Raw genomic sequence first — 24,233 nt, 5'->3', positions numbered from 1 at the left:
ACTTTAACATTACATTTCCCCCTGTCTCAGCTGGTCTCCCCCTTCAGGCTGTCTGTTCCCTGAAGGCCAGGGATGTACTGAACTCACCGTACCCCCAATGCCCAGCAAAGAGCTGGTGCTCAATAAACCTGTTTGTGGGATAAGCAAACTGAGACTTCTGTGGAAAGAGCACTGTCCTGGGACACGTGGCATCTTGTCCCTGTTCTGCCCGCCTGATGGTGTCACTCTGACCAGTCTAACCTCTGGGCTGTGTTATGGGGCTGGACTGTATCTCCCCTGAAATTCATACACTGAAGTCCTAACACACCCCACACCTCCCTGGAACCTCAGAATGTGACTGTACTTGAAGACAGGGTCTTTAAAGAGGTCATAAGGTAAAATAAGGTCATTAGGGTGAGCCCTAATCCAAAATGACTAAAGTCCTTATAAGAGGAGGAGATGAGAACACAGACACACAATTAAAGACACCCATCTACAACCAAGGAACGAAGTCTCAGAAAAACCACCCCTGCTGACACTTTGATTTTGGACTTCTAGCCTCCAGAACCGGTGGGGAAATAAAGTACCACCCAGCCTGTGGTACTCTGCCACAGCAGCCCCAGCAAACAGACTATGTCTTCCCTTTTGTAAAAGGAGATAAAGTTCGATTAGGTCAGGAACACATACATGCTACCCTTTCTCTGCTCCTGTGGTTCTCTCCCACAGAACCTTAAGCTGGCCTCAGAACCCTTCAATCAGGGTTGGCAAGTGAAGTGAGATCCAAATGGATGATTACCGAGACCTTACTGCTTAAACACCCGACGATTCCCCTGGGCTTCACTAAACCCCAGCTCCTGTATGTGGGCCCTCCGCTTTGCCTGAGGCCTCAGTGCCCCCATCTGTGAGACGCTGCCAACAGCCCCCTCCCGTACCTCTGTGAACTTGTCGGCCACCATGTACCGGACGCGCCAGGACTTGTCCTCAGCAGCCTGGCGCAGGGTGGGCATCACCAGGGCCTCCAGATCCTCCTGGGGCAGGAGCTGGGCGATGTTCACACACGCCTCCACCGCTAGCAGCCGCACCGAGTCCTGAGGAGAGGACGGGAACAAGGGGAGGGCAGCAGAGGCGCCATCAGCCCTGGGGCTCCCTGTCAGACTCAGGGTCCACGGGAGGCAGACAGAGGAGAGCGCTGCGGCGCAGACCCCACCTGCTCGTCAGAGGCCAGGTTGGAGAACATGGGGATGATCTCGCTCTTGACGTTGTCCAGCTCCAGCACCTTGGCGAACTCCCCCAGCTTGGAGGCTGCGGCCCGCCGCACCATGGGGGTGTCATCTGAGCACAGGTTCCGGAAGTACCTGGGGGTTGGGATGGGGCTCAGGAGGAGGGGCCCCTGGGATGCCAAGGCAACAGGCAACACCACGGAGGGCGAGCACGGACTCTGCAGTCACGCAGTTCCTGGCTGTGCCTGGGTGACCCTGGGCGAGCGACGGCCTCTGAATCTTCCCAGCCCTACACAATGGAGCTGGTAACAGTCCCCACCCTACTGGGTCGCTGTGAGGTTTAAATGAGACAAGGTGCAGGAAACAATCAGCAGCCTTTCTGCACGTAAGTCTATAGTGAATGGTAGGTACTGATTATATTATCATGACCACATAAAATTGCTTGGCTAAGGTGCTGGGCTGAGGCTACTCAAAGATTTTCCCTTCCAGCAGTGACTGCTCCAGTTAGAGATGCACGGGGGCACATGCAGCCCTCTAAGTGCCTGCAGGCAGCTGTAAACCAGTATTCTGGCAGGAGTGATGGCTCAGGGCCTGGGCTTGCTGCTCAATGGTTCACGAAGATGGTGGATGGACAAAAGTCCAGAGGGAGGGGAAACACACGTTAATGGAAAATTTTAATCCAGTTAAAAATATTTTCACTGATTCTTCTGGAAGCCAAGTCTTACATGCAAGCAATTCCCTGGGGTATCAAGCCAAAGGGGAGAAGGGTAGTGGAGGAGGAGGCCTCCTATCTGCCAACCGGAAACAGGCCTAAGATAGCATCACACATCACTGTTGAGGGCTTCTGTGTATCAGACTCTGTTCCAAGCATTTTATATGTAGCAATTCTTTTAAATCCTCACACTAACCAGTGGGAGGAAGAACCATCATTATCTCCACTTCCTCAATGACCAAGAGGCAGCACCTGGGTTCACACCCGGCTGTGTCCAGACACCACGTCTCTGAGGGGTGGGCAGAGGGGAGTGGGGGCTGGAAGAGCTCAGGGGCCTCTGGGCCCCAGATGGGCCTAGAGGGGGCCGAGGCTTGAGAGAAGGGGACCAAGCAGAGGAGGCTGGGTCTTGCCAGGGGACTCACTGTCGAAGCTCCGCCTTGACGGCACTGGACACGCGGGGGTAGCAGACGGAGAAGAGGCCGCAGGCCGACGTGCGGGAGGTGAACCAGTCGCCGCCCGCCAGCCGCTTCACGAGCGGCACGAAGTGGGCCTCCAGGTCGGAGGGCGAGTGCTCGTGCGAGATGGCCCGCAGGGACTCCACCGCCTTGTCCCGCACCACCGTCTCCTCCACCGTGGCCAGCGACTCCAGGGGTGGCTGGGGGGCAGAGCACGAGGTCACCGGCCAGCGCCCTCCCCCCGCCCCATCCACGCTGCTCAGCGCCTCCAACAGGCCTTCCCTGACCCCCAAGCCAGCCTGCACCCAGCCTGCCTTCCCTGGAGAACCTCATTCACAGGTCCCTGAAGGCGCTTCGGTGGGGTCCACACACCTCAAAGTTACACACGTCCCTTTCTGAGGAGGGCCACAACTGTCACCAGCTTCTCAAAGTGCAGGAATCGTCACTGATGTTGACTGGAACATCTATTTACTACGTGTTCTGAGCAGGGCCACGACTCTAGGTGGGCACTGGTTCTAACTCACTGAATCCTAGGAAGCAGGTCCTATGAAGAGGAAACTGAGGCACAGACAGGCTAAGAAACTTGCCCGAGCATAAAGGCCACAAGCCAGGATCTAAACCAGGCTGCTGGCTCCAGAACCTCCAAAGGGCTGAGAAGCAAAGGTGTGGTTTCTGACACGGGGAACTCTGAGGCTCGTGACTCTCGCGGGTCTGTTCTGTGAGGCCTGGAGGGATCCCGTTCCTTCACGGACATCTGACTGGCTCACCACCACGTCCCCCGACCCCAGCAGACCTCTCGGCACAGGGCAGCAACTCGGGAATTACTGACCTAATGAAGGGAGACTCAATTTACCCTAATCTGTTCAAACAAAGATGTGGAGGTCTGCGGTCTGAAGTCCAACCTGCCCTGACAGGTAAAGAAAGTAGAAAGAAATGATAAATGGAAACGCTTCCAGGGCCCATGCAGGGAACAGAATTGAAGCAATGGGCAAAGGTGACAGGTGGGGACAACCGAGGCACAGACTGGGGCAAACTGGAGAGCATACAGTCTAGGGAGTACAGCTGCTTTCCAGCTCTGTCAGCTGTCACCACGGGGAAACATGGCTGGTAAAAGCAAATCTGGTTTCCCAAAAGCAGCCAAAAGGGGCAGGTTCTTATCTGTGAAAAAAACCTCATTTAACACATGCGCCAACATGGATGAACCTTGAAGACATTATGCTAAATGAAATTAGCCAGTGGCAAAAGACTCCATACTGAATGATTCCTTTATGTGAGGTGTCCAGAGCACAGGCACACCTCGTTTTTTTTTTTTTTTTTTTTTTTTTTACACCTCGTTTTATTGTGCTTCACTTTACTGCACTTTGCAGATGCTGCATTGTTTTACAAACTGAAGGTCTGTGGCGTCTACCAAGTCTATCAACGTCATTTTTCCAACAGCATTTGCTCACTTCAAGTCTGTGTCACATTCTGGTAATTCTCGCAGTATTTCAAACTTTTTCATTATTAATGTACTTGTTACGGTGACCTGCGGTCAGTGACCTTTCACGTTACTATTGCAAAAAGACTACAACTCGCTGCAGGCTCAGATGACGGTTAGTATTCTTTAGCGAGAAAGTATTAACTAAGGTCTATGTGCCTTTTTTTGACAGAACGCTATTGCACATTTAATAGACTAAAGTGTAACCATAGCTTTTATATGTACTAGGAAACAAAACAATTCATGTGACTCGTTTTATTGCAGCATTCACTTTACTATGGTAGTCTGGGACCAAACCCACAATATCTCTGACGTATGTCTGTAGTCAGATCCACAGAGACAGAAAGTGGAATGGTGGTTGCTGGGGGCTGGGGTAAGGGGCTTGGGGGTCACTGGTTAATGAGTACAGAGTTTCTTTGGGGAAGATGAGAAAGTTCTGGAGATGAATAGTGATGGCTGCACCACAACGTGAATGTACTTAACACCACGGAAAAGTACACTTAAAAATGGTAAATATTATTTATAATTTACCATGATAAAAAAAATCAAAAACAGAATTTTTAAAAACTCATTTTAAAAAGGTAGCAATGGGGGCTTCCCTGGTGGCGCAGTGGTTGAGAATCCGCCTGCCAATGCAGGGGACACGGGTTTGAGCCCTGGTCCGGGAAGATCCCACATGCCGCGGAGCAACTAAGCCTGTGTGCCACAACTACTGAGCCTGCGCTCTAGAACCCGCGAGCCATAACTACTGAGCCCACGTGCTACAACTATTGAAGCCCGCGCGCTACAACTATTGAAGCCCGCGCGCTACAACTATTGAAGCCCGCGCGCTACAACTATTGAAGCCCGCGCGCCTAGAGCCTGTGCTCCGCAATAGGAGAGGCCACTGCAATGAGAGGCCCGCGCACCACGGTGCAGAGTGGCTCGCGCTCTCCGCAGATGGAGAGGGCCTGCGTGCAGTGGCGGGGACCCAACACAGCCATGGGAGGGAGGGAGGGGGCAATGATGCAAAAGGAAACCGTGATGCCATGCCTGCCTGGGGATCCTCAGCGTGCGGCCTGTGTCACAGGGACACGCTGTCGTAGGGTTCTGGGCGCACGGCTGGCTCACAGAGGTGTGGCTGCAGACGTGGTGTCACGGGTCCTGCAGGGACCGGTTTCCTCTTATTTCCTTCTTTTCCCACTACCCAGGCTGGCACACAGGAGGCACTCAATCTTCCACTTAGAGTCACTCAGTAAATATTGATTAATAATTGATTAATACTTAGCAAGTGACTGTAAGTGGAACTTATGGTAACCTGTCACGATCACAGAGGCCTGGGGTGGGGACCAAGGCTAAGCAGTAGTTACATCACCCAAGGGCCTCTGCCCCAGTGGGTTACTGCAGGGAGAGGTTCTCACAGTGTGGTTCCCAGACCACCCACAGCAGGATCACCCAGGAGGCCTCTCCCAGCACAGACCTAAAGAATCAGACTCTGGGGGCAGGGCCCAGGAAGGTGCACATTGAGGAAACCCCAAATGATGCTTTTGCATAACGAAGACCCATTGCCATGAGGCCTCTGTGCGATGGAGGGTGGGGCTCTCAAACCCGAGGAGGGGGAAAGGCGTGAACCTCCTAAAATCATCTACACTCGTTTGAGGAGCGGGCCTGGAGTTTTCATCTAAGGGACCCATGATTCCAAAAGGGTTAAGAGCTGCTGATACAGAAAAAATCCTCACACTATAGCTACACGGATCTCTGTGAAATTCCATCTCACTCACACTGCAGAGAACAAGGGCCGGGATCGGGTCTGACACACCTCTGGGTTCCCGGAGCCCACAGGCCTTGCTCATGTTCATGGAATGAACAGGTTGCAAAAGAGCCGTTTCCCATAACTTGTCAAACTCCACCTCCTCCAGGAGCTCCTCCTCGACAGCTCCCCCATCCCATCTAACCCAGATTAGCCGCCTCTTCTGGGTTCTAAGGGCCCCTGGTTTCCCTTTTTTCCAGCTTGGATCAGCCTGTGGGGCAACCAGGAGCCCTCTGAAGATGGTACAGAAGAGTGGTAGTGGCGACGAGTTGGGGGCCTGGGTTCAAACCCTGGCTCTGCCTCTGCCCAGCTTGTGCCTCGGTTTCCTCATCTGTGAAGGGACACCAGCACGAGTCTCACAGGGTCGCTGCAGGACACAATGCGTTACTGTACACGAGGCACTGAGAACACACGCTGCAGGTGCTGAGTGAGCTGAAGCTATCCTGACCTGACTTGCCTGCGGGTTCCCGGTGTTGCCTGGCCCAGAGGATCCTCATGGACACCAGTCCCAGAGGTCACACGGGACTGCTCCCCAAACAGAAGCATGGGGTGACAGGGGCTTCCCTCATTGGGAATGATCAGCGGAAGACCCTGACTCGGCAGGGGAAGGACCCCGGGTTCCAGCCGTTTGTCTGCAGGCCTGTGGCTCTGGTTGAAGCTGTGGGGTACTCAACAGTGTTCTCTGCTCCTGAGTCCTCTGAGAAGCTGCTGAAAGCTATTAATTCTCTCCTCAGAAAGACTGATAAACACCACGGGCTGCAGACAGTTCCATGGAGTTCAAGGGACCCCTTTCAGGTAGGTCCAGGGGCCTCACCACGTTCCTGGTGTTAAGCAGTCCTGTTCTGTATAAAATGTATGAAATGACCTCATTCACATACAATCTTCTGTGTGTACATATACAAATTATACATGTGCACTCAGATGAGAGACAGGATACCAGACTCTAATGATAATTATCACAGTTTCTTAGAGTTAATGCTTAATGCGTGTTTGGAAGAAAACAAATGACCATATTTGCTCAAATCCAAGACCCCAATAAGAAGCACATTATTTCACATACCACTAAAAGGAACAAAGCCTGCTGACAGTAACTGTAAAACACCATCAAGTGCAGATGCCAGAGTATGATAACATGCCTTCAGGAACCATGAAAGAATTATTGGGAGGAAAAAAAAGGAGGCAGAGCTGTTCCACGGCTCTGAAGAACAGTGAAAACTGAGCAACCTCCAAGGTTCTTTCAACCCAGGTCACAGGACTGGAGCACTTCCTCCCTTCTCTTCTCCCAAACAGCAGCTGCTATCAGTATCTGACCATCTCTGTCCCCAGCCATCACCCAGCACAGGGTCACACAGGCAGGAAGTGGGTGGGGCCTGGGGGAGAGTCAACCGGACACACCTGGAACCCCAGCTCTGCCACTCGCTAGCCGTGCGACCTTCGACGCGGAACCTCTCGTTGCTCCAGGCGGCTGTCTCTACCCCAAAGGGTGGACACGACCTCACAACATATGGCATTCATGACAACGGAGCTAAGATCTGTGAGCACTCACTACACGCCAAGTGCTGTGCTAAGGGCTTCCTGAGTCGATTCTCTAGGTAAGTTTTAATGACTCTCCCTCTACAGATAAGGGAAGTACAGCACAGAGAGGTTAAGTAACTTACAAGTCACACAGCAATCAGTGGAAGAACCCAGCCTAACTCCAAACTGAAAGCCTCACGCGTGGAGTGCCAGGGGGGGCCTGGCGCTGGTCAGGCACGCCCAGTCAACGGTAAGGAAGACACCCGCGTTTTCGTGCTGATGTATTAAATGTCACTGCTGACTTGCTGGATTAAAGTGAATGTCCAAGGCCCAGCTGTTCCGAGAAGATGACCCCAGCCTCTCCTGCACTCTCCCCTCCCCGCCCTGGCTGCCAGGACCATGGGTCTGACCCTGCCAGGGGCAGGCAGGGGCCTTCCCCACCTTCCAGACTCACCAGCAGGCAGTGCACGTACTCGGGGCCTCCGACCAGAGTGGTGAAGGTGCCCAGCTGCTCCGCCAGGGCCAGGAGGACCTCATCCTCATCGTAGATGGTATCTGCGGGACGAGACAGACGGGGTGACGGTTCCACCCCACGTATGACCCCAGCCTTCAGTAACCCAAGCTGGGAACAAGCAGGCTCCACTCCGCTCCCTCAAACTGGCAGCCGCCCTCCAGCGGGGTGGGCAGAGATGAAGGCAGAGGCTGGGGGCAGGTGGCAGAGTGCCCGTGACTAGGTGTGGGACGCTGGGGGAGTGAGACCACCTCCCTGCATCCCAGTTTCCACACCTGTAAAATGGTGCCAGTCACCTCCGCCCGCAGCGACGGTCAGAGTGAGGAGCAAATAAGACCATGTGCACAAGTGCAGAGCCTGGTAAACGGGAGCTCTTTTTGCTTCTACCCTCAGCACTGTTCTCGCTGCCAGGAACTTCGCTCTCTTCAGCCTGAGAAAGTCTTCTCTGTCCTTCGACACTTGGCTTAGCTACTGCTTCCTGGAAGATTTCCAGGATGCCACCCAGACAGGTCAGGTCCCTTCTCTAGGCTCACTGCCCAACCAGGCCCCCTTATCAGAGACCTCACCACGAGCTATGATCACCCGAGTCCAGGACTGGCTCCTCTCTGTGCCCCAGCTTCTGCCAGAGATGAACACAGTGGGCACTCAATCCGCTCAACTTTGCTGAAAGAAGGGATGATCGTGCGCAGAGAGAACTGCTCCGTCCTAACACCTAAATCCAAAGGCCCTTCTCGAGCTCCACCCTCCCTTCGCTGAGGCGATGGCAACGACTATGGCAGAAGACGCTAGCATCCCTCGCGTCTAGGCTGGCATCTCAGCTCCCTGAGTTTACGTAAGGCATATGCCCATCCTGTGGTAGGTTCAAATCCTGCTCTACCGTTGGCTGGGTGTGTGGCAATTCACCCGGCCTGAGACTCTTTTCTCATCCCCCAAATCCAACAACAATGTTGTTCTGAGACTGAGGGGAAATAACTGCTTTCTGTGAAGAGCTCAGCGTGGGGCCCAGCACGAGAGTTAGTGCTTTAGTAAACTCCGGCGGCGTGGCTCTGGCGTGTCCTGCTCTCAGGCTCCCTCCCAGCCTCGGTTTCGCCGGCTCCCCCTGTGGACGGCTCAGATCGCCTCCCTGCTCTGTTCCTTTCCTGGAGACCTTAGGACACCCTCAACTCCTACTCAACTCAACCCCCAGTCCAGACCCCTTGGCCAAGCTGCATCCCTGAAAGCCAAATATACGGGACCTGCCAGCACCTCAGATCTCCACCCTTCCCACCTCTACACAACTGCCCTCCCGGCCTCTCTGGCCCAGACCTGCCAACCTCCACCCTAACGTTGCCCCTGCGTCTCTCCCTGCGGCCCTCATCAGGCAAAGCGCCACGTTCAATCCTGGCTCCGTTCGCCACTCACTCCTGCCGGCTTTCCCCCCAGGCAGCCTCCCCGCCACCTCCACCGAAGAGCTACCAGAAGCACGTGCTGCGCGGACCACCGGACCCTCCAGCCCCCCTGTGAGTTAGGGCCTGCTTTATCCCGCTCTGCGGAGAAGGAGCCGGGGCTGGGAGAGGTGGGATGGCTTAGCCACGTGTGCCCAGCAGGGTTTCACACCCAGGTCCTTCCAACTCTTTTCTCTACAACTTTTCAGCCACTGCTTTACACTGCCGTACCACACTCCCTGTACCCCTTGCCCCCGAGGCCATCCGGGTCTCAGCGTTCTAAAGCCTTCAAGTCTCTCCCACAGTTCACCAGTGGAAGCCACTGGTTTGAGGTCATCCGCTCAATGTCACGTGTGCAGATGCCTCCTCCCCACGTGGTGTCCAGAGGCAGACACCCCTGAGCTCCTCAGTCATCAGCTGCGACTGTGGGCAAGTCCCCGCACATCCCCTCAAGCCTCAACTCCCCCACTGTGAAATGATGAGGGGGTGAGACTCCCTGCCTCCCCCCCCCCCACCAGCACCATCACTAGGCCGAAGTGAGAGGATCAGAGATGAAAGAGTTTCACTAGGGACAAAGCACAGCTAACTCTGAGCCTTTACTGGCGATTTTAGTTAGTATGAAGTACGAAGTCATAATAAGAGTGATGGGAACAGAGGATCTACCATTCACCGGTGATCCAGTCTGTATCAGACACTGTGTCAAGCGCTTTAAGTACATCTTCACAGACAGGAGAGCGAGCGCAGGAACTGCCTAATCGCTAACACCTGAGCAGCGCTTACCACATGCTGAGCACTTCACAGGGGGTCTTATTTCATCTTCATACTAGGTGGTACTGTTAATGCCCTTCTCACACGTGAAGAATCAGAGGCGGGCAGATGTGAAATATCTCGCCCAAGGTCACACAGCTAGAAAGTGGTAGAGCTAGGATTTGAGCCCAGGTAGTTGGGGCCCAAGTCTGTGCTGAGTCATTACCCAACACTGTCGAGTTTGGAGCCAGCGTGCCTTGATAAATATCCCCTCTGGGGCACCTCCTAACTGTAGGACCAAATAAATTACCTCACCTCTCCACGCCTCGGTTTCCTCATCTATAAAATGGGGGCAGCAGTCTTACCTACCTTAAGGAGTTACTGTGAGATTAACTTGGACAACGATGGTGGTGTACATTTACTGAGCACAGCGCTATGTGAACGAACTCAATCCTCACAAGAAAGGGTTTAGAACACCACTGGGCACATGGTATATATACAATAAGCGTTAGCTGTTATTATTATTATTGAATGTTCACATCAATGCTACATCGCATGTCGACTATGCCCATTTTACACATAAGAACTCTACGGAACAGTGAGGTAACTCGCCTAAAGTCACCAGCTTCTAACTACTGGGGCTTCGATTCAAAGCTGGCTCTATCTGCCTCCAGAGCGCTTTTCACCAGTCCCTGCCCCAGGCCCAGCACCCAGCACCCAGCACACGGCACTTAAAAACAGCTTGTTAAATCCAGAGGGGCTTCTCTTACCTGGCAGGAACCACCCCCAGGAGCCCCCACTCGACCTGGGCCCCAGGAGTCCCCCGTACCTGTAAGGAAGGGCAGAAGCTCACTGCGGGTCCTTTCGACCCCGAGGGCCAAGGCGATGGTGGACAGCTTCTTGATGCTGTTGAGGCGAAGCTAACGAGAGAACAAGGAAAGGAAGGGAGAATGTTAGCAAGTCCAGACTTAAGGGAGTCTGACACCTCGGGACCCAGTCAGGCCCTGGAAGCCTCCTAAACATGTGTGGGGTGCTGAGTACTAACTTGGCAAGTCTACCAAGTCACTCTGTGACCTTGAGTCATTTAAATTACAATGGCAGCGGCAGCCTCAGCAAAAGCATCCGTTGGGTCTCACTGAGCCAACACCCCTCGTGGCACTTTGGAGGACCACCGCGCCCGCCTCCCCACCGTCCCCACCCTCCCCCTGCTTTTGCCCCCTGCTGCGCTCAGCAAGGCTAAGTAACACACTGCGCCTTGGACGCTAACAGCGGCAGCCACGTCCCCAGCTTACTCTGGGCCCAGTCCCAGCCCAAGCGCTCACTTGCACTGCCTCATTTAACGCTCACAACCAGCAGAGGGTTACAAGCCCTGCCGCAGAGAAGAGGAAACGGGCTCAGGGAACGAAAGTCCCTTCCAAGGGTCACACAGCTCAGACGGTGTAGAGCGGGGCCGTAACCAGGACTGCTGGCTAACAGTGATAACAGAACAAACAATGCCACAATGGCGGCAGCCAGAAGCTTGGGGAGAGGCTCAGACAGTTCTTCTCACAGCCTCTCGAAGGATCCAACACTACTGACACCTTGATCTCAGACTTCTGGCCTCCGGAACTGAGAGAGAACACTCTGGCTGTTTTAAGCCACCAAAGATGTGATGCTTTGCTGTGGTGACCCTCGGAACCTCACACACCCCGCTGACACACAGCGGGTCTCAGGCTCAGTCTGTTGCGTTAGGACCTCGTTTGACCCTCTCGGCCCCGGGAGCGTGAGTAGCGCCACCTCTCCCCCACCACGGAGGCACAGAAACCTGCCTGAGCGAGCACTGAGCGCGCTGAGACCCAAGCCCAGCTGCGGCCGTGCGACTGGGAAACCCCTCTTCCTGTGTCTCCATCCTGACCACAGGGCCGCTCCTGCCAAGCCCCCAGGGCTGCGGCCGGAACGCAGTGAGCTCGTGTGTGAGTGGAAGGCGACGCCCTCAAGGGTGAGTAAGCCGCGCCAGGCCAAGCGGGAATCCTCCTCCCACTCCCGGAAGGAAGGAAAGAATAAGGAGGGACCAGGTCAAGGAGAGCAGCAAGGGCTCCCTCAGCCTATTCTTTCCCAGGCCCCACGCGGCTGCGAAGAGGTCTGCAAGTGACTGGCGTCCTGCATCCCCTCTGGTTTAAGGGGTTAAGACTCTCTTTGGGAATCACAATGATGAGAACCTCAAGAAATGCTACAGTGGCCTCACCTCAGAAAAACACACACACCGCACTTTTCATACCCCGTCACTGGGTTTTTGGACCACCTGGGCTTGAGGTAGTCCAAGCACTCACCATCCTGGTAGTAAAAGGATCTTCAGATTAAGGACTACAGGCCTGCATCTTATTTTTAGCCCCAAATTAAATGTATGTAAAGGCAGACCTATAGAAACAGATGAACGACTAAACATGGTGAACACGAACCCTCAGTGAGTCTGAGCGAGAAGCACACAGCTGCCCACTGTACCAGTCTAGAGGTGGGCAGACTTTCTGTAAATTGCCAGGAAGTAAGTATTTTCAGCTTTGCAGGCCACTCGGTCTCTATCTCAACTACTCAACTGTGTCTCTGTAGCACAAAAACAGCCAAAGACCCAGACCATATGTAAGCAAGTGGGCATGACTGCATTCCAATAAAACCACACCTGCAAGGCTGCGGGGCCGAATCTGGCCCACAGGCTGTAGTTTTTTGGCCCTTGTACTAGTCCTTCGATGTTCTGTATGTCTGAAATTTTCCTCAAGAATATATCGGAGTAAGTATTGACTTAGTTGCCTGTTTCTCTGTCCCCTCCAAGTTGAATCTCTGTGTTCTTCTCTCAGCTGGGCTACAGGGAAAAGTACACGTGGGCCAGGGCACAGGATGCTGGCAGGGGATAATCATAATGACAGTAACAACAGCCGCTAGCATTTACTGATTGCTTACTATGTGCTTGGCAGCATTCAAGTGCTTGACACGGATAATTAATACATTCACTCCTTAGAACCGTGCTCTGAGGCTGGCAGTGTTACTAGAACCCTCCCTTTTAAAGGCGAGCACGCTGATATGCAGAGAAGCTGTCACTTGGTGGAAGGTGCAGAGCCGTGTCCAGAAGCCAGATGCCCTGACTCTTATTAATCTCAGCATCACACTGTCATTTAGGAACGATGCCCAGGGAACCGGCCCAGGAGAACCAGGCCAACTCTGCCATGGTGGAGAGCCCCCTTCCTTCCACTGCCGTCTTTGGAGATTCCGGTTTTGGTTTTAAGAACAGCTGCTGGTTTCTTCAGCATAAATGGCACCGTGAACACTTAAGAAAGGCAGCAACAGGGCGGGCTTTAGATACACTATCTGGGTTCAAGGCGAAGCTGCTTTTCACATTAGCTGTGGGATCTTGGGCCACCCTTTGTACCTTTTTGAGTCTCAATTTTCTCATCTGTGAAATGGGGGACTGTAATAATACCTATCCTTTGTACTTTGTGAGTACAAAGTGACATGATACTGGGAACAGCCTGGCACCAGAGGAAGGAGAGTAATGGCAGCCATGGCAACCTCGCTCGGTGGACAGCACGCCGATTTTCGTTCAGGTTTCAAGGACACGGGCAGCAGCTGGCTAGCTGTCCACCCACGTCTCTCTTCCCTTCTCTCACAGGGACAGAGTAATAATTGCAAACATTTCCTTGGTACTCACTAGGTGCCAGGCAGTGTTCTAGGTGCCAACGTTTTCACTCATTTGATCCTCACAACATCTGTGAAGTAACCACAGGATCACCCATTTTGTGGCAGAGAAAACAAAACCTCACACAGCTCTCCGGTGGCAAGATTGGAACCCCAGCCACTTGGCCCTGAGCCAACACTATCAATTCGTATTTCTGTTTTCTGGTGTCTTTCAGCTGGGGGGTGCGCTATGAACCCCTCAGCAGGTTTTTAAATGACCACAACTTTGAAACAGAGGTGAGCAGAAACGGCACTAGAAGCATTTGCAACAGCTGAAATGAGCTCTGAAGAGTCATCGTTACCACCGGGGACGGAGTCATAGGTTTTGCTGACACTATTTATAATACGCTATAATGTGCTATTATGTATAAATGTAATTCATAATAGAAGAGAAGTTAAATTTGAGTTAGAGATTGGTGAAAATAAAGATGTTATTTTTCTCATCCAAATTCATGGACCTGCCCTGAATGCCAGATGGGCCCCAGGTTAAGAGCTCCTGCACTGGGCTATACTGCCGCTCATAACCTCTGTTTTTCATCTGTGCACATGAACCCCCGGTAAAGGTATTTCTGAATCACCTGTGCATTTGGATATGACCATGAGACTAATGTCTGGCCAGTGAAATCCAAGTGGGAGTGGTGTGTGTGACTTCTAGAAGTGTCCTTATGGGGAGATGGGGTCACATCCTTCATTCTTCCTTCCTGTTTAGAATGGGGTTATGATGGCTGGGGCTTCAGCAGCCATCTTGGGGCCTTGAGGTAACCTGAGAATGGGGAGGGCAGGATGGAGGCCAAACAGAAAACAATGTGTAAGAGCCTGGGACCCTAACACCTAGAGTGTCACACCAGCTTGGACTGCCACCAGACTTTTTGATTGTGAGTCAGAAATAAATTTCAAGCTCATTTAAGTCTCATATATTTATAGAATTTTCCTATTATTTACAGCCAACCTTAATCCCAACTAACCCAGTCAATGACCTAGTTCTGGACACAAAGACGTAAGGACAAACTGGCCAAGGAGCTTCCAGGAAAGATTTTCCTCTTTGACCAAAGGGAGGAGGACAAGAACCATCTCCTTGTTGCGGCCAGCCCCCGCTTTCAGGGTGCTTCCGCGAGGACGCAAAGACAGCAGATGATGCAGCAATCTCGTGACCACACGAAGCAGACCAAAAGAACTGCACACTCTGACCCAATTCTGTGATATCCTTGAGCTGCTGAACTTGTTATATGAGGAAAAAGTGAACCCTTATTTAAATGACTGTTGGTTGAGTTCTCTGGAATGTTCCTGAGAGAGCAGCTATTAAAATCAATAAGAAACCTTTACTGTCCTTTCATCACGTTGTAGCCATAAGAGTTCACTGTGCACTGTCCCCACACGTGTCCCCACCAAGACCTACCACAATGCTCATCTATGGTCCCATGGCCACGCTTATCACCACGGGCTGGGGCTGCCTGCGTCCCCAGGAGCCCTCAGGCTAATACACGAGACACAATAAATAATAAATAAAATCTCCCTTCCCACCACTACATCCACACAGAAAAACTACTCACTTTTTAAAACCCACATCACGTTCAATCCATGGAGCTTCCCTGACATGACCACGTACAGTACGAGCCCACAGGTAGTACATCTTCCCTCCACAAGCTGAGTAAAACCCGAAGGCCCTCCTATGGACTACAAGGCCCAACATGACGGGGTCCCTATGCGCGGATCCACTCTCACTCCCCACCCCCTCCTCTTGCTCCCTGGGTTCCTGTCACAGTGGTTCCCTTGACAGTAACTAAAATGCAAACGTACTGTCAGCCCAGGTCTTCACGCTTGCTGACTTGCTGCTTTCTCAGCCTGAGACATCCTTCCCCCCAGACAGCCCAGGGCCCCTCTCACTGCATTCAGGCCCCTGCTTAATCCTCACCAATGACTACCCTGGGTAAACGAGCACGCCCCCGTCACTCTCTATACATCTTATCTCATCACTTCCGACATATGCAGCTGATCCTTGGACAACATGAGGGTTAGGGGTGCAGTTGAAAACCTCCCACCAGTTGAAAACCTGAGTATAACTTATAGTGGTCCCTCCGTATCTGAAGTTTCACATCTGTGGATTCAACCAAGTGCAAATCATGTAGCACTGTAGTATTTACTACTGAAAACAATCCGCATAAGTGGACCTGCACAGTTCAAATCCGTGTTGTTCAAGGGTCAACTGTTCTTCTTCCCCACTAGAAAGTGGGCTTCACAAGGGCAGGGACTCTGTCTTCTGCACTCTGTGCCCCAAAATCCCAGGACAGCGCCTGGCAAAGAGTAAGAGTCGAAAAGAATCTGGAGGAATATGCTCCAAACTGTTACTGTTTGGTAGAGCGGGTCACTGATAATGAGCAGTGTGGAGGGGTCTGCAACGTGGGTGCTTTAACAGTGAGCCTCAGCCCGGGGAAATGCTCAGTGAGCGACACAAGTGCCTCTTCACCTCCTATCAAGTCCTAAACATCCGGGACTTCCCTGGTGGCACTGTGGTTAAGAATCCGGCTGCCAATGCAAAGGACACGGGTTCGATCCCTGGTCCGGGAAGATGCCACATGCCGCGGAGCAACTAAGCCCATGCGCCACAACTACTGAGCCTGCGCTCTAGAGCCCGCGCGCCTAGAGCCCATGCTCCACAACGAGAAGCCACCGCAATGAGAAGCCCACGCACCGCAACAAAGAGTAGCCCCCGCTGGCCGCAACTAGAGAAAGCCTGCACGCAGCAATGAAGACCCAATAGAGCCAAAAAAAAAAAAATGTCCTAAACAGCCTTCCACCTCATTCCATGAAGAATGTTTTTAAATGAACATAATGTGTGTGGGTATGTGTGGGTGGATGGGTGTGAAAAGTTCTGCATCACCCAAGAGTGAAATGGGCACCACAATCTCTATTTCTGGAGCTTTTTTTTTTTTTTTTTAAAGTAACGAATGAGCAGGTACTCTGGCTTCACCAATCAGCTAAGGGTCTCCAGATAAATCCCAGGCCCCTCAAAGCTTGAGTTTCCTCACTGTAAGATGGTTATTACAACAATGCCTGCCTCACAGGATTGCTGGGATAATCAAATAAGGAAGACACAGAGACAGAGCCTGGCACGTAGCAAGCACCCAAGTGTTAACCATTATTCTCATCGTTATTTCTCACGTATTTGTATTTCTTGAGCAGGGGAAAGAAAAAGGTAAATTGAAACAGAAAAAGTAATCTCACCACCTCCCTGGAAACTGCGGCACAAACAAATACTTCCCTAGCAGTTTGCCTGGTGTTATAATTATTTATGGATGTGCCTGTGCCCCCATTTGGAAGGTGACTTGTCTCTGGGATGAGGAAGGGACACGACTATTAGCAACTGGTGACTCCTGAACCTAGTACTGGGCTGGGCACATCAAAAAGCAAAAATATAAATATTTTTCAAGTTTTTAAAAATGCAGGTCCCCCAGTGAAGGCATGGTAGAGCCTAGAACTTGAACCCATGTTCTTCACCATCACCCTATACCAACTTCTCTTTTTTAAACTCTCAGAGGGCAGCCTTATTCCTAAGTTCTGCTTCAAATCCCCATGTACTCCCTGAAAAGAAGTCGGAGGCCGTGCTGTCATGTTTCTAAGATGAGGACGCAGGGGCATATGCTGCCGCGATGTCTTTGACCGTGGTGAGTACCTGCTGTCTTTACAGTTAATCTCATTTAATCCTCACAACAGCCCTGCCAGGTGGGTCTTCCACCCTTTTCCTCATTTAACAAGAAAATCAAGGCCCAGAAGAGTTGAGTAACTCGTAAAGTGGCCAGTCCAGGATCTGAAATCCTGGACTGCGTCCACCCAGGGCACTGTCTCCTCTGTGTCTCCTCTGGGCCTACACGCTGTCCCCACAGGGCCCCAGCTCGGTGGTGAAGAGTGCTGCCCTGAAACCCAGTGCCCTTGGCTAAGTCCTAGTCTCAGTATTTACTGGGTGGTGTGACAATGATTGAGTAGCCTTACGTAAAAAAATGGGAAGAATTTCAGACTGAAGATTCATAGTCACATTCAGAATCTGATTTAAACAAGCTAACTGTAAAAGAACACTTACTTCTGGAACAATCAGAGAAATCTGATTATGAACCGACTACTAGATGATACCAAAGAATCACTGTAAAAACTTTGTTAGCTATGATAAAAAAACAAAACAAAAGCTTTGTTAGCTATGATAACGGCATTGTGGTTATTAAATGTCTGTTGTTTTATAGGTGCATAATGAAATACGTAGGAGAAAATATCTGGGACCTGGGATTTATTTTTAAAATATTCAGTCAAAAATAAAAAAACGGGGTGGGGGGGTGGTGGAGAAGGATGAGGAACCGGTGAAAAAATGTGGTAAAACTTTTAAAAAACTGCTGAATCTGGATTTGGTACTATTTTTTCTGTTGTTTGAAATTTGACAATCAAAACACATTTACTGGAAAGAAAAGTAGCACCTATCCCAGATGTCTTTCAGCAGGCTGGCATACAGCAGGGTTTCTCAACCCTGGCACCACTGCCCTCTGGGGCGGGGCCGTCCTCTGCGGCGGGGAGGGGCCCGGGCGGCGCAGGACATCGGGCACCATCGCTGGTCTCTCCCCCGCTAGCTGCCTGCAGCACTGCCCCCGCCAGTCGTGACCACCAAAAATATCCCCAGACATCTGTCCCCTGGTAAGAACCGCTGCTCTAGAGTAACCATTAGAAGAATAGTTTTTAAAATGCTGCACCTCACCTCGGACAACTGAGGCCCTCGTTATTTCACCACCACCACCGGCAGACATTTAATGAAAACTTAAAATACATCAAGCACTGTTCTAAGCGTTTTCCACGTACTAACCTATTTAATCCTCACAACACCCCTCTGAACTGCTAAATTAAAAATTATTCCCATTTTTTTCCTTTCCTTTTTTTTTTTTTTGCCAAGCTGCGCAGCTTGAGGGATCCTGGTTCCCCAAGTAGGGACTGAACCCCGGGCCCACGGCAGTGAAAGTGCCGAGTCCCAACCACTGGACCGCCAGGGAATTCCCTATTCCCTTTTACAGATGAGAAAACTGAGGCAGAGAGACAGTATTAGTAACACAGAAACCTGGCCTCTCAACCAGTGGACCACGTTTTAAGAAACATGGTGCCCCAAACACCCCTGAGATAATGCAATCCAGACACGGCCTCTTACTGGCTGGGGAGGCTATCTCTTTGCAGCTCACTTTCCCAAGTAGAAGACCACAAGCTACCATGACAACCGAACAAGATCATCACTTACTGAACGCCTTCCCTGAGGCAGCCACTTAACATGCCAATTCCGCTGCAACTTCCCAACCAGGTAGATGCTGCTTCCTCATCGTTATTCCTTACAGATGAGGAATCTGGACCCAAAAAAGGGGAAGGCACTGGTGCGGGGCACAAAGGGAGCACACTGGTAGAGATGGGATTCAAACCTCCGTCATCCCTGACTCCTCCTCCTTCCACGTCACTCACCACGGCGCATCCAATCCATCAGCAAATCTCAACAACAACCCTCCTTTTCAAGATACCCCCAATCCCACCACTTCCCCCTACCTGCCTGCCAGCGCTGGTCCTGGGTGCTCTGCAACGGCATCCTGCTAAGTCTGTCTGCTCCTGCCCGGCCCCTACTCGGCGGCCAGAAGTCAGAGCGTGTCGTCTCTCTACGCGAAGCCTTGAACTCGCTCCCCCGCCTCAGCAGGGTCTCCGCCCTGCCGGTCCACGGGCCTCACCTGACCTAGCCCTGGATTAGTGCTCACCTGCCACCGCTCTGCCAGTCACTGAGCTGCAGCTACCACGCCGCCTTGGTGTTCTCTGAACGCACTGAGCATGCTCCCATCTCAGGGCACCAGCACGCGCCTGGCACTCCTTACGTGTTCCCTGAATAAATAATTCCCCTTCAGACTTCAATGCAATAAAAGTAACAAATAAACAAAAAGAAAAATTAAATTGCTTGAAAATGTTAAAAAAAAAAAAAAAAAAAAGGCACTTCACCACCGTCCTCTAACTCCTACCACTTTCTCTCTCAATCTCGACCTTCCAACCCAGCGACTATGGTATGCAGAATAATGGCCTCCCTAAGATGTCCATATCCTGAGCCCCAGAAGCTGTATGTCACTTTACATGGCAACAGGGACTTGGCAGGTGTGATCAAGGTTAAGGACCTTGAGATGGGGGCAGTATCCTGGATTACCCAGGTGGGCCCAATCTCATCACATGGATCCTTAAAATCAGAGACCCTCTCCCAGCTGGTCAGAAGGAGATGTGACTACAGTAGAACGGTCACAGAGACACAACGCTGCTGGCTTTAGAGATGGACAAAGGGGCCACAAGCCAAGAAATGCGGGCAGCCTCCAGAACCTGGAAAATGGTAAAGACACGGATTCTCCTCTAGAGCCTCCAGAAAGGACTATAACCCTGCCAACACTGTGATTTTAGCCCAGTGAGACCCGTGTTAGACTACTGACCTCCAGAACTGTAAGATAATAAATTTGTGTTCTTTTAAACCACTACATTTACCTCAGGATTTCCCATAGAGAGCTTCTCGCAATATCTCATCACGATGGACATTTTGGGTGGATGATCCTTTGCTGTGGAGGCGGTCCTATGCATTGTAAGTTTAGCAGATCCCTGACCTCTATCCACTAGACGCCAGGAGCACTTGCCCACTTGTGACAAGCAAAAATGTCTCCAGATGTTGCCAATGTCCCCTCGTGGGCAAAAATCACCCTGGGTTGAGAGCTAGTGGCATTATTTGTCTCCTCTCTCTTCCGGGAAGGCTCTTCCCCATCTTCTTTTGGGAGCTGACTCCTTCTTCTGGTCTTGTCTTAAACGCTGCATCCTCACAGGGCTTTTCCCTGACTGACCTTCTTAAGAGGAATCCTCCCCACCCCACTCTGTGCTTGCTGGGTACTCTGCCCAGAGAGCCTCAAGGCCCCTTCCCCTGCCCCCTTCGCATCTTTGCTCAGACACCACCTTCTCAGCAAGGCCTTCCATGACCCCTCTGAAGCCGCATTCTCCACCCGCTTCCTTTATTTTTTCCATAGTACTTATCCCCATCTAACATGATATGTATTTTCCGTATTGTCTTGTTTATTGCCTTTTTTTAAATTAATAGCTACTTTATTTATTTATTTTTAGCTGCGTTGGGTCTTCGTTTCTGTGCGAGGGCTTTCTCTAGTTGCGGCGAGTGGGGGCCACTCTTCATCGCGGTGCGCGGGCCTCTCACCATCGCGGCCTCTCTTGTTGCGGAGCACAGGCTCCAGACGCGCAGGCTCAGCAGTTGTGGCTCACGGGCCCAGCTGCTCCGCGGCATGTGGGATCTTCCCAGACCAGGGCTCGAACCCGTGTGCCCTGCATTGGCAGGCAGATTCTCAACCACTGCGCCACCAGGGAAGCCCTTGTTTATTGTCTTTCTCCCCTCTCTACAAGGTAAGCTCCACAAGGCCAGATTTTGTCTGACTTTTTCTCTGTTGTACACCTGTGCCTAGAACAGTGCCCAACACAGAGCAGAGGCCCAATAATTTTTACTGACTCATTATCACAACATTCTGCTGTTTCCTGCCCACCACGTCTCATACGTGTGAATAATGTATTCGGTTCCGTTTCACATCTGTCTCTTGTATAACAACTGGCATCACCATCAATCACATCCTCAGCACCACAGCTGATATGTGGCAGGTGTCTATTGAACAAACGAATTCCTACAACAGCCCTATGAGTCAGACTATCACCTCTATCTGAGAGAAGAAACCGAGGCTTGGAAAGATTAACTTACCCATGTCAATCAGCAAGAAGTGCAAGAGCCAAGAGCACACCCTCTGCCTGTCTGACTACTGAACTAGAGTCACAGAGCCGGAACCTCGGAGGCTGGGCCAGTGCAACCCGCTCAACTTCATAAACGGGGAAATTGAGGCCCAGATACGAACTCTTCAGTCACCACTCCCCATAATTACAGCTCGCACTTATTGGACCCTTACAACAGACCAGGCGCCATTCTACGTGACTCGTATTATTAACTCGTTCAGTCCCTCAGAACCACCCAATGAGGCCGGGACTATTATTAGACCACAGTCTACGGAAAACAGAGGCCCAGATCCTTGAGGAAATCGGCACAAGGTCACTCGGCGGGTGAGAGGCGGGGCTGGGATGGGCAAACCCTAGAACCCTAGCTCTTCTCAATCCCTCGCCGGCTGGGCTCAGGGCCCTGAGCCCCCTCTCCCCCTCACCAGAAATGTTAGCCCGTTTAGTACACTGCCCACCCCCCAGGTAATGGGAGGCTCCCAGAAATGGGGCGGCTTTCCACCTCGTAATTTGCTGCTGAATTTAGCTAGTTGCCCCTTTGGGAACGGGTTTTTCGCCTCCCTCTCCCCTTCGGGGATCTACACCACAAGTGGAGGCGGGTGGGAGGGCAGGAATTAGAAATTCAGCTTTCACATCTCAGTCCCCATTTGGAGGGCTTACCCCACAGCGCTGAGCCCCAGCAGGGAGAAAACCTACCCGGGTCCCCATCAACCAGGCGGCCCCTCCCCAACTCGGAGCAAGTCACGCGCCCACCCCATCCCCAAGGGGCCATTCAAGGGCCGCCGCCAATCACCGAGCCCTCCCCTCGCCTCTCCCCGACCCAGTCGTCCGAGCCTCTCCTGGGCCGCGGCCCCCAAGGCCCGGGGCCGCCGCGCGCACTTGGCAGGCCCGGGACCCTCCAAGCTCGCCCTCGCTCCCGCCCGCCGCTGGGCCGACACCCAATCCTAGGCGGCGTCTCATTGAGTCCGGGGACCGAGAAAGATGAGAGCGGAACGCTGATTGGCCGCCGCCCCCTTCCGCCACTCTCAGCGAACACTGAACCCTCTCCCCGAGGGACGCCCGTGCTCCCAGGTCCCCCTTCCCGTCTTCCCCAAGTCCCCCGTTGCCTCCGGACCTGAACATCCTCATTGCGGAGCTCGTCTATGAGCACCGCGATGGGGTAGAGCGAATCGTCGCCGTCGGCCGCCGCCATCTTGGCTCCGTCCTGTTCCTGTCAGACTGCGGCCAGCGCCTTACTAAAACTGCAGTAGGCAGAGGCTGGGCTGGGAGGAGGAAAAGAGGGCGTGGGGACGCCCGAGCCACTTTACAGGGGCTGCCCCACAGTCATTGCCCAATGACCGGGCCAAGCCTGCGTTTCTTTGGTCCGAACAAATGAAGTCCCGCCTACCACCTATTTGCCATTGGCCGAAGAGACGACCTTAAGTTTGCCAGAGCCTAGAAGAGGGGGAAGAGGAAACGGAAGTACGCAGTATCTTAGCGACAAAGATTGTGCCCGCCTACGTCGCCGCTAACAACGGCCTAGACGAGCAGTTGTTTCTAGCCAATGAGGGGCAGGATTGGGAGGTGGCGAAGCCCGTTTTCCGAGTCCCGGAGAAAGCTTCTGCGAGTGCGTTGCTAGGAGTGCGTGACGTCATGGGGGGAGGGGGGGGAAACCAGAACAGTCTGCAGGTTTCGGCTTGGGAGGCAATGGCCCCTCCGGCTGGCGGGCGGACTCCCAGAGCCTTTGTGCGGGAGGAGGAGAGAGTGAGTCTTTCATTTCTGCCTTATTATGCCGAGGCCCAGAGAAGGGTGGCGACTTGCCTTACTCTCTGGATAAAACTCACGCCGCTCAGGCTGGTATGTGGATCTGCTTACCGAACGCACGTCTCCCACCTCCCCTTTTTACTCTTCAGCGGTTCTGGAAAATTAGCTACCTGAGCACATCATGCTTTTTCATTACAACAAGTCTTTGCCCAAACCGTACGTTCTATTTGGAGAGCAGTTCCTATTAAATTGTCCTATCTCTACGTAAATATCTCCCCTTCCCTTCTTCTCTTTAGGCTTGGTCCTCAAGCCCCAGAGCCACATAATCAAATCTCGCTCGCTCTCTCAGAATTCCTATCCCTTGGCTGGGGCCGTGACCGTCCACAGCGTGAGAGCAGGGTTGGGGCTGACGAATCTCCGTTCCTTGCCTCAACACAGCCCCTCACCCGCAATTTTAGAACCACGCTAACAGGGTTGGGGGATGGGGAGGCCTGGGATGCACCTTCCCCCTTATCGTGTCACTTCAAGGGCACAGCTGAGCTAGGACTCCAGGACAGATCCAGGCATCTTTTCCAAAGACCCCTTACCCACTCCAGTTAGGAAACTACTCCTTATAAAAGGGGGCGGGAGGGTGGGGGGGGAGACGTTGCCTATTTCAATCCTTGCCCTCATTCCCAGGATCTTTCCCCCAACCCAACCCTGCCAGCCCACTGAGACTACAGGTTCCTTAGCTAAAGATGCACTTTAAATACCTTAGAATTTTATTTGTCAGTTATACCTCAGTAAAGCCCCCCCCCCCCACCACCAAAAAAAAAACGTCCCAAGTGTGCCTTGCAGAGATAGTCTCTGCATTGGACAGATGCAGTCAGCAGCTTGATTCTGGTCAGACTCTTCAAAGAACAGGCCCTGACCGTGAGCATCTAAATGAGTGACCCAGACAATTCTCTCAGCACTGCAATTTGTTTGTTTCCACAGTTCACATCCTAAAAGAGGGATGTCCAAGTGGCACACTAAACACCTGTGTGCCCCTTGGACACAGTGGCAGCAGTCCAGGTCTCCGGCCAGTGATGAGAACAATCACATCTGCTTTCTATTCTTGCAGAGCTGGCACTAAGACTAACCAGCCACAGTGGCCCAGGGGACACCTTTA

The 24,233-nt window shown here is 52.3% G+C and overlaps 1 protein-coding gene across 1 annotated transcript in view; it reads right to left on the bottom strand.

Annotated features, from left to right (window-relative positions):
* PPP2R1A (protein phosphatase 2 scaffold subunit Aalpha) overlaps positions 1-22,659 on the bottom strand; it is a 32,704-nt gene extending 10,045 nt beyond the window's left edge. Inside the window, exons 1-6 of the mRNA XM_082368081.1 lie at positions 22,455-22,659; positions 10,659-10,749; positions 7,602-7,702; positions 2,334-2,566; positions 1,187-1,334; positions 912-1,067 (exon numbers count right to left, since the gene is read on the bottom strand). Coding sequence (XP_082224207.1) covers positions 912-1,067; positions 1,187-1,334; positions 2,334-2,566; positions 7,602-7,702; positions 10,659-10,749; positions 22,455-22,532 — 807 coding nt within the window. The 5' untranslated portion in view covers positions 22,533-22,659. The remainder of the gene's footprint in view (positions 1-911; positions 1,068-1,186; positions 1,335-2,333; positions 2,567-7,601; positions 7,703-10,658; positions 10,750-22,454) is intronic.
* Positions 22,660-24,233: the final 1,574 nt, after the last annotated feature.

Source organism: Balaenoptera borealis (assembly GCF_965194805.1).
Source record: "Balaenoptera borealis genome assembly, chromosome: 19".
Classification (NCBI taxonomy): Eukaryota; Metazoa; Chordata; class Mammalia; order Artiodactyla; family Balaenopteridae; genus Balaenoptera; species Balaenoptera borealis.
The sequence above is the reverse complement of the archived record's forward strand: the minus strand, read 5'-3'. Positions and strand labels throughout refer to the sequence as shown.